The sequence below is a fragment of the Anabrus simplex genome, chromosome 2 (assembly GCF_040414725.1).
Source record: "Anabrus simplex isolate iqAnaSimp1 chromosome 2, ASM4041472v1, whole genome shotgun sequence".
In the NCBI taxonomy this organism is placed as follows: domain Eukaryota; kingdom Metazoa; phylum Arthropoda; class Insecta; order Orthoptera; family Tettigoniidae; genus Anabrus; species Anabrus simplex.
The window spans coordinates 62,455,925-62,470,056 of NC_090266.1; the positions used below are offsets into that span (position 1 = coordinate 62,455,925).

Genomic DNA, 14,132 nt, shown 5'->3' on the forward strand with positions numbered 1-14,132 from the left:
AAAACGAGTGTTTATTCCAGAACATTCTAAAGACTTATGAAAACACATTTAACTCACGAATTTCATGAAGAAGTAAGTTTATTTTTCAACTTCATGTATAGCAAAGAATTTTCGGAATTTCAATTTTGCTTGAATATAAATGAAATAACACATTTCCAAGTCATTTCTCAGTTTCAAATGTGGGATAAGAAGAAGGTTATTTATGCGCCTAGACTTTTGAATAAATTTTCATTTAGCAAAATAACATCTATTATTTTGCTCTGCGAACTCCTTTCTCTGTACTGGCCCCTAAGAATCGATCACTACCTGAGACCCCCCTTATGCTCCTTAGCCCAACAACTTTTCCTGGTACAAAATGTGGGTAGCTAAAACAACTTTTCTAATGACTCAGGCATTATAGCTGAGATATTGTCTATACATTATTTTTATTGATACTGACAGTACCTAGTGTACATTTCCTGTACTTGATGGTGGAAGCAATAAACTAAACTAAATTAAACAACTAATTGATGTTACTGTATGAACATTCTTCTGTGAGATTGTGATGTGATCATGAATTTTAAATGATCATGCTCTATTGCTAGTTTCAACAACCTATCATCTGCTATGGGCACTTGCTGCTCTTCACTCCTATCATCACTGACTGCAATTTCAAGAAGAGTTACCATTGTCTGCTTGCCTGTAGAAGGTGCTCTCTGCTCAGTATTGAGGGGGAACATAACATGATATACTCCCTTGTCCTCTTAATCTTGCTCGTCTTGCTCCCGCCTATCCAGACGCAGCACAATAACTTCTATTGTTGGTACATTTTCTGATGTAGTCTTGTTCACCTGTTCCTGCGACTTCACTTCACTTTCCTTGTTATTGTGAGGTTCTGGCTTTGCTCCTGGCATGGCAGAAGACTCCTTGCCTTCTTGAGAAGCGTTCTGCTCTTCCGGGGGAGAAGTACATTTGTGTGCAGTTAGCTGAGCTTTCTTCTTGAAAATCTGTTGAAAGAAAATATGTCACTTGAAAATGAGTTTACTGAAAGCACTAGCAAGAAAAGTAGCACTTTCCTGACTAGAATATGAGGTTGGAAAAACCTACAAGGACTGAAGGGCAGGTTGGGAATACAAAATTGGAACAGGTTGATCATTTCAAATATTAAAGAACTGTGTTATTCCCTGGATGGTAGTATAGTAATTTAAGTCAAATCAGGGTGTAACAACTTACCAAGGGAGACGTTCAATAAATTTCCAATTTCTTTGAAATTATTTAGGAAAAGGCTAGGAAAACAACAGATAGGGAATCTGCCACCTGGGCGACTGCCCTAAATGCAGATCAGTATTGATTGATTGATAAAGTTTAGCACAAAATAGGCTGGCATAGACAGAAGGCTAATCTAGTGAACTTGAAGTTGTGATCAATGATATCCTGCAAGAAAGAAGTCGGCTCTTAGACAAAATCATTTTTATATCGGCTTGTTCTCCGAAAGCTGGGCGGACATAGGATGTCTTATTCATAAGATGGACATAATATACATGAAGGCGAAGAGAATGTACACTGGTATAAATGGCTGGGAATAATGGCAAGAGGGTATGCAGAATAAGAAGATGCAGATGGCTAGACAGCTTTTAATGATTTAAATATAATAAGTAAAGAACTAAATGAAGCTAAAGAGCTAGTTACAAATAGAAGATAGTGGAGGCACTTAGTTATTTCATAGACTTTCAGACAGAACAATGGAAGGTATGATTGATTGTCTGTAATGAAGATGTGTCTGTTCCAAAGATTTAATAGTAAACAGTGGAGAGTAGAATTCAAATCTTGTTTTAATGAATGATCTTTTTGTAAATACTGTAAGAACTGCATTTGTATTTTATCAATTAATTTATGTGTTCAATATCTGTGGGAGTCCGGATAACAAAATCATATTCTAGTTTTGAATTTGCTAATCTACACTGTCAGAAAACAAAATCCCAACACAAAGAAGGAGTTGTGCTAGATAGATAATATTCAGGAGACATGTTTGCATATTTCAAAGATGAAGCCTGTTCACATGTGTACGCCAGTCCACAAACAGTGGTGCTAGTAATGCCACTAGGACCTTCCTAAGCAAGTTAGCTTTAAATAAGCATTGCACACTTGTGAGTGTTTGTCACTGTTCGGTGTTGATAATGTTATTTAGGTGTGACTCAAACATGCCTTTATGGAGACAAAGAAGGCAGAATCAGCAGCTTACTGAATTTGAACGAGGTCGTGTAATAGGGCTACGTGAAGGTGAATGTCCTTTCAGTAATATTGAAGAAACACTTGGCATGGATGTATCCATAGAGCATCTGTGTTGGCAACAATGGTCACAGAAAGGCACTGTCTCAAGAAGACTGGTGTCCGTCTGCACATGGGCCACTATGGAGAGGGAAGAGCACTGTATTCGCTGCATGGCTGTGATGTTGTACTGCATTTGCAGCAGAAGTTAGAGCTTCAGTTGATACAGCAAACTGTAACAAATTAATCACTTGAGGGACTGCTCTGAGCCAGACGCCCTGCAGTGTTCATGCCACTACCTTTTAATTACTGCCATTCTTGACTTCGGTTGTGTCAGGTTAGAGATCACTGGAGTGCAGAGTGGAGATCTGTTGTGTTCTCAGATGAGAGCTGTTTCTGTCTTGATGCCAGTTGGTAAGGAGGAGGCCAGGTGAGTGCTTGGAACCAAGCTGTCTGTGGCATTGACACACTTATAATACCAACATAAATGGTCCATTATTGGACATTATAAATTTTCCAGCTAGCTCATTCCTGGTTGCCAGCGTTTCGCCCCTGTGTGCTAGGTTGGGCTCATCCGTTGGTACGTAGCACACCTACCAAGACACATGGGAATGCCATATTAATGGAATCAACATCTTTATCATCTGATGGCCAAGCAGGCATCAATTTTTGGTAGTGAGACAAAGTCTCTCATAGTGCATAGGCACTGCCGGTGGCTTCAAGTAGCCTACGCAGTGGCCTCCACGGTATGCACTAGCCATGCGTCTTGGTAGGTGTGCTAGGTAAAAAGTGATGAGCCCAACCTAGCACACGGGGGGCAAAACGCTGGCAAACAGGAATGAGTTAGCTGGAAAATTTATAATGTCCAATAACGGACCATTTATATTGGTATTATAAATTTACTCATTTGGGACAAATGTTATCATTATCATTATCATTATCATCTTTATCATTGACACACTTGACCTACTGTACACCAGGGGTTATGGTGTAGAGAGTGATTTCCTTTGTCAGCCAAAGCACTCTCGTCCTGATCCCAAGAACCTTGACTGTGGATTTGTACGTTAGACTGGTTGTGCTGCCTTCATTCGCAGTATTCAGCGGGGTGTTTTCCAACAAGATAATGCGTGTCCTCATACCACTGCCATCACCTAATGTGCTCTACATTGTCGACCAGTTGCCTTAGCTTGCAAATCACCAGACCTATAACATGACCATATTAATGGTCTATAGTGGAATACTACTTGTAGTGACAATCTTACTGCACTGAAAATGCAAGAGATAGGAGAAATGTAGATGTTATGTAATATTTCAATTGTTTAAATAATGTTTTGATAATAATTGAACATCAAATTATTTTATCATTTTAATCAAGTCATTGGAACTTTTAAAATACTAGTTTGCTTTTCTCAAAACATTTACAATTACATGATTTTTTTTTTTTAATTTCACATGTCTTCTCGTGCATACTTGAACCACTGATCTGGAAACTTTAATCAAATAAATATGTACCTAAATTACATTTCTCTAAATTAATGTCTTCTTGGTACTGGGATTTCATTTTTTGTCAGTGTATATTACTGCAATACTGAGGCAATGTAGGTGGGTCAACAGCAAGCAAACGGAAAACACTGGCAAATTGCTGAGGCATGTGATGAGGAAGCTGTTAGAAGAAGCTGACAATGAAGAACATGCCCAGAATGATCTGGAAGTGGAAACAAAAAATATCTTCTACAGACCTATACAAAGTGCGAACCCGGTGAGAGAGAGTCTGTGTTGTGTCAATCACAAGTGAGTTATGAGACAGCTGCAAGTCTTGTGCATCAATGAGTACTGTAATAAACCAATACAGTCTTGAATACGTGGTGTGCAGTGAGCTGTGTAGTGAACTACTCTAGAACGACACTGTGTTGGAGAATAGTTGAACACACTGGTGTGCACTGTGTTCAACCAATCATGAGTAAAAACTGTGCTGTGAGGAAAACTCAAGCGTAAGTGAACTGTGATGACAATGATGATGATAAAGATGATGTCCTCCTCAATGCAGCCATCAACATCCTGGCATTATTATTATTTTCTTGAGTGTGCACAGATGGTACTAGCTAATCCAATCTTAGACTTGAATATTCATTTGCACTGTGAACAGAACAAGTATTCACTGTCATAGAAGTATGTAATGATGACTTCGGCCTTATCGCTTTGAGATGGCACTTAGCATCAAGATCTTGACTACCCACCTGTTCATAGGTTTGGACACCCACCTCGATCTCCTTCATGTCACCCTGGCCTTAACTGTGCTTGTCTCTCCGAATAGCTAACTGATATGCTGCACGTCGCCAGGTGTCACTCCAGGATGTCTTTGTAATGCAGGTACTGACCACCAACCCTATGTTTACCACTCTGAAGTTCTGAGTAGAATACTGATTTTCGTAGTCTGGCATCAATATGAGCACCATATGTCCACACCATCGCAATTATCAGCAGGGACTCCATGCCCCACACATTTTGGATCTTTGCAGAATCTTGGAGTTGGGTATATAATCTTGCCACTTCACTCACAGAATTATCCTTACACATTTCATGTGGAAACTGTTTAAACATTGAATATCATGTTTATCCTCCCCTGCAAACCATGTGACCTTACCGCGGTGGGGAATCTTGCGTGTACCAATGAAGCAGATAGCCGAGCCGCAGGTGCAACCATATCGGATGGGTATCTATTCAGAGACCAGACTAAGGAATGGTTCATCGAAAGGGGGGTAGCAGCCTTTCGGAAGTTGCAAGGGCGGCAGTCTAGATGGTTGACTGAAATGGCCTTGTAATAATACTCAACATGGCTTAGCTGTGTTGATACTGCTACGCGGCTGAAAGCAATGGGAAACTACAGCCGTAACTATTTCCCGAGGACATGCAGCTCTCTCTGTACGAATGATGTACTGATGATGGCTTCCTCCCGGGTAAAATATTCCGGAGGTAAATTAGTCCCCCATTCGGATCTCCGGGTGGGGACTACACGAGAGGGGGCGATCATCAGGAAGATGGATACTGACATTCTGTGAGTCGGAGCGTGGAATGTTAGAAGTTTGAATCGTTGTGGTAGATTAGAGAATCTGAAAAGGGAGATGGATAGACTAAAGTTAGATGTAGTTGGTATAAGTGAAGTACGTTGGCAGGAAGAACAGGATTTCTGGTCAGGAGACTACCGAATTATCAACACAAAATCAAACAGGGGAAATGCAGGAGTTGGTTTAATAATGAATAAGGAAATAGGGCAGTGGGTAAGCTACTATGATAGACGTCTAGATAGACACAAAACCAATGCCCACCACAATAGTGCAGGTCTATATGCCTACTAGTTCAGCGGCAATGAAGAAATCGAAAGAATATATGAGGAGATAAAAGATTTAATACAATATGTAAACGGTGACGAGAATCTAATTGTGATGGGAGACTGGAATGCAGTGGTAGGCCAAGGAAGAGAAGGTAATACAGTAGGAGAATTTGAATTGGGACAAAGGAACGAAAGAGGAAGTCGGCTGGTTGAATTCTGCATTGATCATAATTTAGTCCTTGCCAATACTTGGTTCAAACACCACAAATGACGGCTTTATACCTGGACGAGACCTGGAGACACTGGATGGTATCAAATAGACTTCATTATGATTAGGCAGAGATTCAGAAACCAGGTCTTGGATTGCAAAACTTTCCCAGGAGCAGACGTGGACTCTGACCACAACTTGTTGGTCATGAAATGCCATCTGAAGCTGAAGAAATTGAAAAAAGGAAAGAATGCAAAAAGATGGAATGTAGACAAGTTGAAAGAAAAGAGTGTGACGGATTGTTTCAAGGAACATGTTGCAAAAGGACTAAATGAAAAGGCTGAAGGAAACACAATAGAGGAAGTGTGGATAGTCATGAAAAATGAAGTCAGCAGGGCTGCTGAAGCACCAGGTCCGTGAGGCATACACATGAATAGGCAAGATCATTGTCTTAGTTTTTAGCTGTAAATCAGTGATTTCCAAACTCATTAGGCATTACGTGCAGCAATCTCTGTTTCCAGCCAGTTATCACTGTGAATCATACTTCCCAGGTTTTGAAAAGATTTCACCTCTTCAAGTTGCTTCCCAGCTAGTTGTAGAGGAGTGCCACTTCTAGATGCAATCTAGCAGGTTGCTTCAGTATATTCAGTGCTTCAGTTACTCCAGTATTATACACACTGATCACAAAGCCAAATTTAAGACATGAAACATCTACATTGTCAACATATTGCTGTAAACTTTTCATTGTATCAGCCACAAGGCATACACTGACGGCATAGAGTATCTTGAGTATACGTACTCGGTAGACTTTATAGTAAGAGATAGTTCAGCTATGTGCTGAAAACAACTGGGAGAAAGGAGACGAGCTGCTCAACTGAGTGGTATGTTCTGAGCTTGTCAGCAGAGAAATGGCATGGAATAACATTAGTAGATGAATAAGTTTGAGTGGCGTCTTTAAAAGTAGGAAAGATCACAATATGAAGATAAAGTTGGAATACAAGAGAACAAATTGGGGCAAATATTCATTAATAGGAAGGGGAGTTAAGGACTGGAATAACTTACCAAGGGAGATGTTCAATAAATTTCCAATATCATTGTAATCATTTAAGAAAAGGCTAGGAAAACAACAGATAGGGAATCTGCCACCTGGGCGACTGCCCTAAATGCACATCAGTATTGATTGATTGACTACTACAAGTTAACATCCCCGTTTCCCCTGTGTTAAATATTTTTAACTGTTTCAAAATGGCTGCATTTGAATAATGTTTTAGATATGGAATTGCTGTATTTAGATCTTGTCAACAAGATTTTCATCGTTCATCAATCAGGTCTAGTATCTCCTGAGTTACCCACTGATTCTTAGTTGATCTTTTCTTCCTTGAAAATAGTTTGGAAAGAATACATATATTTCTAGATAAGTTGCTTAATAAGGATAAAAATTTAAATGAAACAAACGAACAAAGAAATCCCTTGTTTGAACATGTATTGAGACACATGGAATTATTAGGAGTCAATCAAATACGCCCAATAAAGGCAGGAAGCAATCGCAAAGCAGCTACGTCACAAATAGAGCCACCCCCCTGCACATAATAACAAATGACGACACACCTTCACTTCCCCTTCCCCCTCCAAACCAAGCTAGTATAACGTCCTCGTCACACCGATACTACACAAGGTCGAGAACAACAGAGATAGATACAAACCCGTAATCATCGGAACAGCAACAAATTGGACAGGGGTAATTTTAAAAGTTTTTACAGTACAAACAATTCCCTTCAGACAACACATCCCCAGGTATTCTCAATTAACAAACGCATCTTTTCTGCCAGTTACAGGTCGTACACCAAACATCCCAACTTAACGATTTCCGAATAGAATTTGTATTACCGTACCGAATAATTGGATAGGGGTAAGTTTAAAAAATCTTACAGTTTCAATTTATTTAAAATGCAAACAATTTCTTTAAGCAACACACCCCCAGGTATTTTGATTAACAGGCGCATTTTTTCTGCTGTTTACAGGTCGTAATCCAAAATATCCAACTTAACGAAAACTGAATAATACGACCAACAATAAATATAATCTTCTCCACCGGACAGTAACGAGATACAAACAAGAAAGGTCTAGCAAAAGAAGGAACATTATACAACCAAGACAAGTTTGTAAGAGCATCATGCTAAAAACTGTCGAATTTAATAAATAACCAGTGCAAGTGATATAGAATGAAACCAAAGATTTTTAAAATAAAAAATAGTTTTTTAATTTGTAGAAGTTTTTAATCTTGAACTAACAACTGCCCTTCCCCCCACACTTCACGTATTCCCCCCCCCCTCCCCCACCACCTAATTGTTCCTTACTAACATAAATTTTTTTAAAATCTTAATTATGGAATTGTTTTATGCTATTTTTTCTCCTAAGCATTATGTAAAACAGCTGATGATGATTGCTAAGCAATCGAAACATGTACTGTAAGTTTTAATGACAAAAAATGTAGCCGAAGGCTAAATAATAAAAAAAGGAAAGTATCGATCAGTTGGAACCTTTTTCATTTTTTTAATTTGAAACAGTTTACCTGTCATGCTGGTTTCTAAATGGATGAAGCATGCATCAAAACACTGAAAAGTATTTTTTCCTGGAAAACTGCCAGTGTTATGAAGAAAATGCACAGGAACTTTTATTGTTGAATTGCATGTAGTTATGGTGTGCCCCAGCTTTAATAGGACTAACAGTTCAGGCTGCATATTCACAATTTTTCCAACTTGCTCTAATGTTTATAAAATGACCTGCTTTTGTGATCAGCTAGCATAATGAAATACAGCCTGTTGTGATCTGGGAGAAATAATCTTTCGACTGATGAAACAATTACGGAAATTGTTTGAGTGGTTCCCAACATTCTCTCTTTATAATATTAGTACAGATTTTGCAAAATTATTCAACAACAAACGAATGTCAATAGTGTACAGTATAAGTGGAGTTGATAAGGGGGACCAGAGATAAGAGAGAAACACTAGACTTACCAAACCACAATGTTCACACAAAAAGGCTTCATCTTCACAGTGATGAGACTTTTCATGTTCTCTCAACAGGGAGTGTTCCTTAAATATTTTCTTGCATTTCCTGCACTGCGAATGTTTCACTGCACTGTGAGTGAGAATGTGCAGTTTTAATTTGTCTGGAATCAGAGAAAACATATAAATCTCAATGAAATGCAGATTACTATAAACTCTATAAGAGAATGGAAAATATTGAGTTTTGGGCATTAGGAATCTGAAGCTGTCTCTGAAAATAAGTCTCCATCACAAAGTAGTCATTTTGGTTGTTTCATGACATCATATCAGAAGATAAATTGAACATGTTCCAAGATAAAATATTATTATTCAAGTCAAATTTTCTATTTTGATAGGATTCTTACAGAGGCTTAAACAAGCATAACATGTTTACACTCAATGACTAAGTGAAATTAAGTTTCAGTTTTAAAGATCAAGTACAGTAGAGTAATCATGCTACTGGTTTTACGTTCCACTAACAACTCTTACAGTTTTTGGAAATTTTGAGTGGTCACAATATTCTCCCCCTCCCCCCTCCCCATCAGGTCTCCTTTTTGATGCCGGTAATTCCATTCATTATAAAATATGAAAGCCATCTTATTAACAGTGCTGATGTGAGTACTTATTATTATAACTAATTATATAGTTGTATCAGCACACTAAATTTTATTTCAAAACCAGTTTTTGGACTCTAAAAGCATTTGATTTTACATGAGTGTGCTGTCACATTGAGTTTTAAACAGTTAAAATGGAGCCCTGTTGAGATTAACATAGGAAGGGCTGGATTATGCTCGTGCTCAGGCTGTTGAGTTAGCATTAGACAAGCTTTCAGCTTTACGTACGGAGCACACTGGAAGCATATGATAATACGTCACCTCAAGGTTGTGAACATCATTTATCATCAACTATCTTTTCCCCATATCCAGCTGACACCGGGTGGCGGCATATATGGTTCCTCTCCACTTCGTCTTGACTCTCTGTAATTCTACGGGTATGAGGCTGGTGTATTTGAGTAACTTCAAACACCATCAGATTTAGCCAAGATCATACCTGCTAACTAGAGCTCAAATGATAAGTAGAGTAGAATAACATAATTTTATGTCAATTCAATATCTTTTCATCCATGATCTGACTGACCAATGTCCCATTAAGCATTCTTCTATAAAACCACATTTCGAATGCTTTTATTATCTTTCTTTCTGTAGCAGCTTTAATTCGCATTTCACTCCCACACCATGCCATGTTTCAAATACTTTCAGAAACAATAATCAGACAAGTTTATGCTTTCATTTTTTTTTTTAAGTTTATTTAGAGGAAGTTTATTATTTTCTCTTACAGTAAAATGTCTATGCATCATTTTCCGAGGGAGAGGGGGAAAATGGCAGTGGATGTGGGAGAATGATAAATGTGGGTAACAAAAAAGATCATCGCCATAAGACCTATCTGTGTCGGTGCAACGTAAAACCACTAGCAAAAAAATAAATAAATAAATAAAGATGGGAAAGAAAAATAATAAAACACAGGCACTGTATTTGGACATTTCTTTAAAATGTAAAACTCATACTGTACATAGAGGCATCAAAATATTGCAACCATGATACATGTGATGAAAATATACAGTATGATATTTTATGCAGTTTTTTTCCTGCCTTTCTTTACATCTCATAATAACCAGATGAGTTAGCCGTGTGGTTAGGGGTGCGCAGCTGTGAGCTGTGAGCTTGCATCCGGGAGATAGTGGATTCAAATGCCACCTTCGGCACCCCTGAAGATGGTTTTCCTTGTTTTCCCACTTTGACACCAGGCAAATGCTGGGGCTATACCTTAATTAAGGCCACGGCTGCTTCCTTCCCACTCCCAGCCCTTTCCTTTCCCCTGCCTGTGTCGGTGTGATGTAAAGCCACTAGCATCTCATAATAATTGAAAACCTGTAAGGTCAGTTCTCTTATTGCAAATTAATGCTATAAGTGATCATTATGAGAATAACCTTCAGCAAAATACAAACTATTTCAAAGAATGTCTAATTTTTCTTTATTTAGAAAAACAAAGTTTTCAGATTTCCTTTCATGACATGTTTGGAAGATGGTGGGTTCACCATCCCTGAATTTTGTAATCTATTTACAGAAAATAGGTAATTTAATCATGGACATGCAAATTGTAACCAATAACATGAAGTCACCTCCCAGCTGATGAACTGAAATCCATACAGGCACAATTGCTACTTGCTACAGAGGACAGAGGTCGAAGGTCGTTTGTTTGGGAGATGAACAGAGCCACCAATACAAAGACTTTTTTAATAGCAGTGTTTGTTATATTTTTGTCAATTTTTGGATTCAGCCTACAAAAATTGTGCATTATCGTTAAATTTAAAAATGAATTTTCATTCAGTGTTATACGGGAAAGCAATGAAGGAAGAAATTCTTTAATCTTGTTGAATGCTCATTTTTAATACAAATGTATAAACAAAAATTGTGGCTATAAATGACCTTCTTTTGTATTGTCACGTTTGTTTCTATTTTCTTTTCTTGACAACAATACTCAAACTATTACTGGTCTGATTATTTAACAGCATGCCACAATATTGGTTAGGTTATGTATGTTACCATCACCGTAATTTCTCCATTTCCAGTTGACACCGGGTGGGGGCAAATATGGTTCCTCTCCACTTCGTCTTGTCATTCTACCACTCCTCATCCAACACCGTGTTCCAGTCCAGGTTCCATCGCCCTATGCTGTTCTTCACAGAGTCCATCCATTGTAACCTTGGTCTTCATCCTATCTTCCCTGCCATCTGTCTTCCCAGTACTTGTCTTGGCTGTCTCTTCTTTCATTCGCTGGACATGTCCAAAATATCTCAAGCTGTTCTGTTCTGATTTATCACCTAGTTTTTGCACAATTAGCTCTTTTCATATGCCTTCATTTCTCACTCTATCCCTCCTTGTTTCTGTACCATACTCCTTACTTACAAAAGCATAATATTTTAACTTCATTTATGTCTCTCAAATAGGCCTAATAAAATATCAAAACAGGTTCTAGGTAATAACTACTATTTCTTCAAGTAACATGCTACAAAATGCTATTTTTTATATGTATCAGTTTTGTTAAAAACAGGAAGGAATGAATGGTATAATTTCAACTTCAGGCATTTCATTACTCATTCCTTTTAGTTTAAGAAAGAAAAAGTGTATTTGTTTCATTGAAGCTTCACATTTCAGAAGAAACAAAACCTGTTCGTGAGAAAAAAAATAGTTGCCATGACTTATGGCCTGACCTGCATATGAAGGATTTTACCTTCGCTAAGGAGGCATGCGCTTCAGCAAAACTCGGGATGACTTGGGGCTTATGATTGTCTTCTTCTCCTTCACCACTCCTCATCTCTCCCCTGCTCCTTCATCACACAGCTCTTCAATTGTTTCCACTCCACATGTGGCTACATCAGAATCACTTGATCTTCGAAATCTATGGGGACTGCATCATTTTTACCCCCTTAATTATTTTCAGTCATCATTAAAGGCATAATCATCATCACTATCAGCAGGGAGTATTTCCACCAAGCATAGCTGACAGCTGAAATAACCTTTTTTGGAAATAGTTCACTACAAGACACCTGGTGTCAAGCTGCCACTGTGAAATAGATCACTTGTAGATGATCCACTTTCCGTGCTCACTTATTTCCCGGCATCCAACAGGTACACAGCAGTTTGAACTAGGCGCTTGAGATACAGTTGCTTGAAACATTTTATTACCCCAAGATCAAGAGGCTACAGCACGCTGGTATAATTAGGAGGAAATGCACAACTTTCACATTACAAAGAAATTATGTGTCCTGTGAATGAGTTGCATGATTATTCCTCCTGTGCACCCACAGAGGCAAGGAATGACTTTAAAAAATTGTGAAAAAGTTTCAGTGGTCATACAAGCCTTTGTGTTTGTATGATATTTCATGGGTACATTTTTAGCATTCTTAAAACAATGTGGTTTTAATGACTTTCCCCTTATGACTGGCACTCTCTTATTACTGCCATCACCACTGATGCACAGAAGAATGGTTAGTCAATCTATAGAACATTTTCCCCTACAGCAAGATTCACCATTCAGCACCAGTGTTTTGTCCAGAAAGATGTAAAAAACTAGTTTGGCCTCATTAATGTTATACATGTCATGCGGCTCGTACACCTCCAGCAACATTTCTTCAATCACAACTCCTCACTTTCTGTGACCACAGAAGAACTTTCTTTCTCAGTAAACCTCAGTAAAGTTGAAAATGCTAACCCAAGAGGTTTTGTGATATCTACCATGCTTTTTTTAACAGATTAGTTTCAAATTCTTCCATAATTTTCAATCGTTCTTCAAGAGTTCTTATTTTTTTCATGGGACATGACTTGTATAAATAACAATACTACACAGGAAAAAAATGAGCAAAACAGAATGTAATTATGAACTGCAGATAATATTGTAACTGCTGGAAACAACCAAGAAAAAGCATAGGACCACTCAGAATGAACTGAAACAGCACAATAATATCTTGGCGCCATGAAGTTCGTAGGCATGGTTATATAGAGTAGTAGTGGGCGAATAACCTGTGCGCTGCACTCCAGCATACATGATACTTGCTACAACCAAGACACTTGCTCAAGCCTAGCAACTCAGAATAGATCATACATTCTCGTGTAACAGGTTGTTGCTGTTCTATGCTAGAGTATTGAGCTGTTGCTTTAAATTCAAGAAAACTTTTGGGTATATTTTTCTCATGAATAATCAGTGTGGGAAAATTGTGGCCAAGGACAAATATTTTTCTGACTATGAATGTGATAAAATGATAGTTCAAGGAATGATAGATGTGGGGAAATTTAATATTAGTTTATATGGACCGATAAATTAAACAATAATATGTGAAAATGACTAGATTCCATGCCAAAAGCCTGGATTCAGTTCCAAACCTCTCCGCGGTGTTCATATGGAATGAGGACATGTGCTGCTGTTGATGGTGATTTATCCATCGGATGGAGACTTAACGTCTTAAGACTTGAGCAGACCCCTTGGTGCTATTCGACAAGAGTAGGCTATGAGCCAGCACCGGGTTTCACCCTCTCCCTTCCTACTACCATATATCACGTCATTCATTTCATCTAAGTAACTCCTCTGATGAGGTTGATATCAGGAAGGCCATCTGGTCATAAAAACTCGCAACGAACATCCATCTCACTTCATAGTCGACCCCGTAGAGAAACCATAGGAGGGTTGGACGTACAGTGTGTTTGTCATTAATTTCTTGCATGCAGGATGGTCAATCTCCAAC

The 14,132-nt window shown here is 38.4% G+C and overlaps 1 protein-coding gene across 1 annotated transcript in view; it reads right to left on the bottom strand.

Annotated features, from left to right (window-relative positions):
• Nucleotides 1-743: 743 nt before the first annotated feature.
• The window catches only part of LOC137498436 (zinc finger protein 341-like), a 153,182-nt gene continuing 139,793 nt past the window's right edge, over nucleotides 744-14,132 (bottom strand). The window contains exons 12-14 of the mRNA XM_068225937.1: nucleotides 8,804-8,958; nucleotides 4,633-4,815; nucleotides 744-986 (exon numbers count right to left, since the gene is read on the bottom strand). Of these exons, the coding sequence (XP_068082038.1) occupies nucleotides 744-986; nucleotides 4,633-4,815; nucleotides 8,804-8,958 (581 nt within the window). The remainder of the gene's footprint in view (nucleotides 987-4,632; nucleotides 4,816-8,803; nucleotides 8,959-14,132) is intronic.